Source organism: Calliphora vicina, chromosome 2 (genome assembly GCF_958450345.1).
Source record: "Calliphora vicina chromosome 2, idCalVici1.1, whole genome shotgun sequence".
Taxonomy (NCBI): Eukaryota; Metazoa; Arthropoda; class Insecta; order Diptera; family Calliphoridae; genus Calliphora; species Calliphora vicina.
The window spans coordinates 3764014-3766177 of NC_088781.1; the positions used below are offsets into that span (position 1 = coordinate 3764014).

At 33.0% G+C, this 2164-nt stretch overlaps 1 protein-coding gene across 1 annotated transcript; it reads left to right on the forward strand.

Annotated features, from left to right (window-relative positions):
* The first annotated feature begins 428 nt into the window (after positions 1–428).
* LOC135952683 (odorant receptor 33a-like) lies at positions 429–1643 on the forward strand. Its single transcript, XM_065502704.1, has 2 exons — positions 429–1165; positions 1232–1643. The coding sequence occupies exons 1-2, from the start codon at positions 429–431 to the stop codon at positions 1641–1643; spliced, it is 1149 nt and encodes a 382-aa protein (XP_065358776.1).
* Positions 1644–2164: the final 521 nt, after the last annotated feature.

The window sequence follows — 2164 nt, forward strand, 5'->3', positions numbered from 1 at the left end:
CTCAGAAGAAAAATTATAATATTAAAACTTCACTGTATAATTGATAGTATAATTTAAAGAGTCTAATCTGCGAAAGACTTATAGTAGGGAACTCTGTTCTGTACTTTTTTGGCATTGAGCGATTCATTGTTAAGTATTTAATGTTTCTTTACAAAAATATAAATGCATATTTCATCAATTTTAAGCTCATATTTTAATTTTTTTGCGCATATTTTCCATTAATAAATGCATGGAAATCCGCCTCCTAGTCAGTAATTGCAAGTTATTAGCAAGTTTTTGCTGGGTTGTTTCAGCCGATTTTAAAAGCTGGGAAACCTTCACCTAATGTAATTAATGCACATTAAATGAACTGTTCCTTAAATTATAAAAGTATTTAACTCGCGTAACATTCATTTTAGTTGACATTCAGTTTTAGCAGTTTCCATAACATGTCTCATTCAAATGACTATCGACCGGACAGTGTTGGTGTGTTTAAGCCCTTCTGGCTGTGTTGGCGTCTCCTGGGTGTATTGGCCTGGCAGAAGAGAGACTTTACCATAATCTATGATATTTTCATGAACGTGTTTATAAATCTTTGGTATCCCGTTCATTTGACTGTGGGTCTAATATTATTGCCCATGCACGATGACATCTACAAGAATATGTCCATGACAATAACTTGCATAGTATGTACTATGAAACACTATTGCATCAGATGGAATTTGAAGAAAATCTTTGAAATTATGAATTTATTTGGCAAATTGGATGAACGAATACACAGTTTAGAAGAGCGTAAATATTTTACGAAGCACAGCATGAGGATAGCCAAACTGTTGGCTAAAATGTATTTTTCTGTGTATATGGGAGCAAATGTGGCTGCTTTAATGGCTGTATTGTGGGATGGTGAAAGACGACTGATGTATCCAGCCTGGTTTCCTTTCGACTGGAGTTCTTCGTCTGGCTTATATTATTTAGCCATACTTTATCAGTTTGCGGGTGTTACCATTTTAATAGTATTGAATTTTACAAATGATGCCATAGCACCAGTGACGTTGTGTCTATTCAGTGGCCAGGTTCATTTGTTGGCAATGAGAGTGGCCAAGCTGGGTTATGATAAGAGAAAATCATTAAAGCAGCATGAAAATGAATTGAAATTGTGTATAGAGGATCATATTAAATTAATAAAGTATGTACATTAAATTAAATTGTATAAATTAATTAACAAAATTAAATATTACATTTTCTTTTCCAGTCTGTTTAACCTCATCGAAGACTCTTTATCGTATGTCCAGTTGATTTTATTTATTTCAAGTGGCCTAAATATTTGTGTGGTGTTGGTCTATTTGTTTTTCTATGTGGACAATTTGTTGTCCTACATTTATTATACGATTTTCATGGCAGCCCTTGGTGTGGAATTGTTTCCCATTTATTATTTTGGCTCATTGTTGCAAGAGGAATTCAATGACTTACCATATGCCATCTTTTCCAGTAACTGGCCATTCCAGACAAGATCTTACCGTCAAAATGTGGTCATATTCACGGAGGTTGCAATGCGCAAGTTGACCATGTTAGCTGGCGGTGTTGTGGGTATTCGATTGGATAGTTTTTTTGCCATTTGCAAAACCGCATATTCGTTGTTCGCAGTGGCCACGACGATTGATTGATTTTATTTAAGTTTTTTAATGAACAATTGTTTAGAGCTTAATAGAATTTTAAAGTGTTAAATTGAATCACGTACTTAATATATAAAGTTGATATACGTTAAATGTTGTAAGGATAAATACGACATTCGTTCATGCATAGAGGCATATGAGTGTTAACAATTATTTAGATAAAGCAAGGTTGGCTACCGTTACCCCAAAACTAGCCTTTCAGCTGAACTACCGTTACCAAAACAACTACAATTACCGTTAGCAATATTCTATTTTTGATTTTAATAATTGAAATCTACAGAATGCAACATAAAATACATTACCAAATTTGTCAACTTATTTTTATTTTTTTTTAATTTATTACGTAATAGTCCAAATTACCGTTACCGTTACCTTTTTACCGTTTTGAATCAGTAGCCAACCTTGAAATAAAGTACATACATACATTCAAATAATAGATTTTTTTACCATGTGGGCGTATAAGTATTTATTATAAATTATTCTCTATATCACTCATACGTACCCAAATACAT

Coding starts and splice junctions, on each gene's coding strand:
- LOC135952683 (XM_065502704.1), top strand. CDS start 429: ATGTCTCATTCAAATGACTATCGACCGGACAGTGTTGGTGTGTTTAAG. Junction 1,166..1,231: donor GATCATATTAAATTAATAAA/GTATGTACATTA, acceptor TTTCTTTTCCAG/TCTGTTTAACCTCATCGAAG.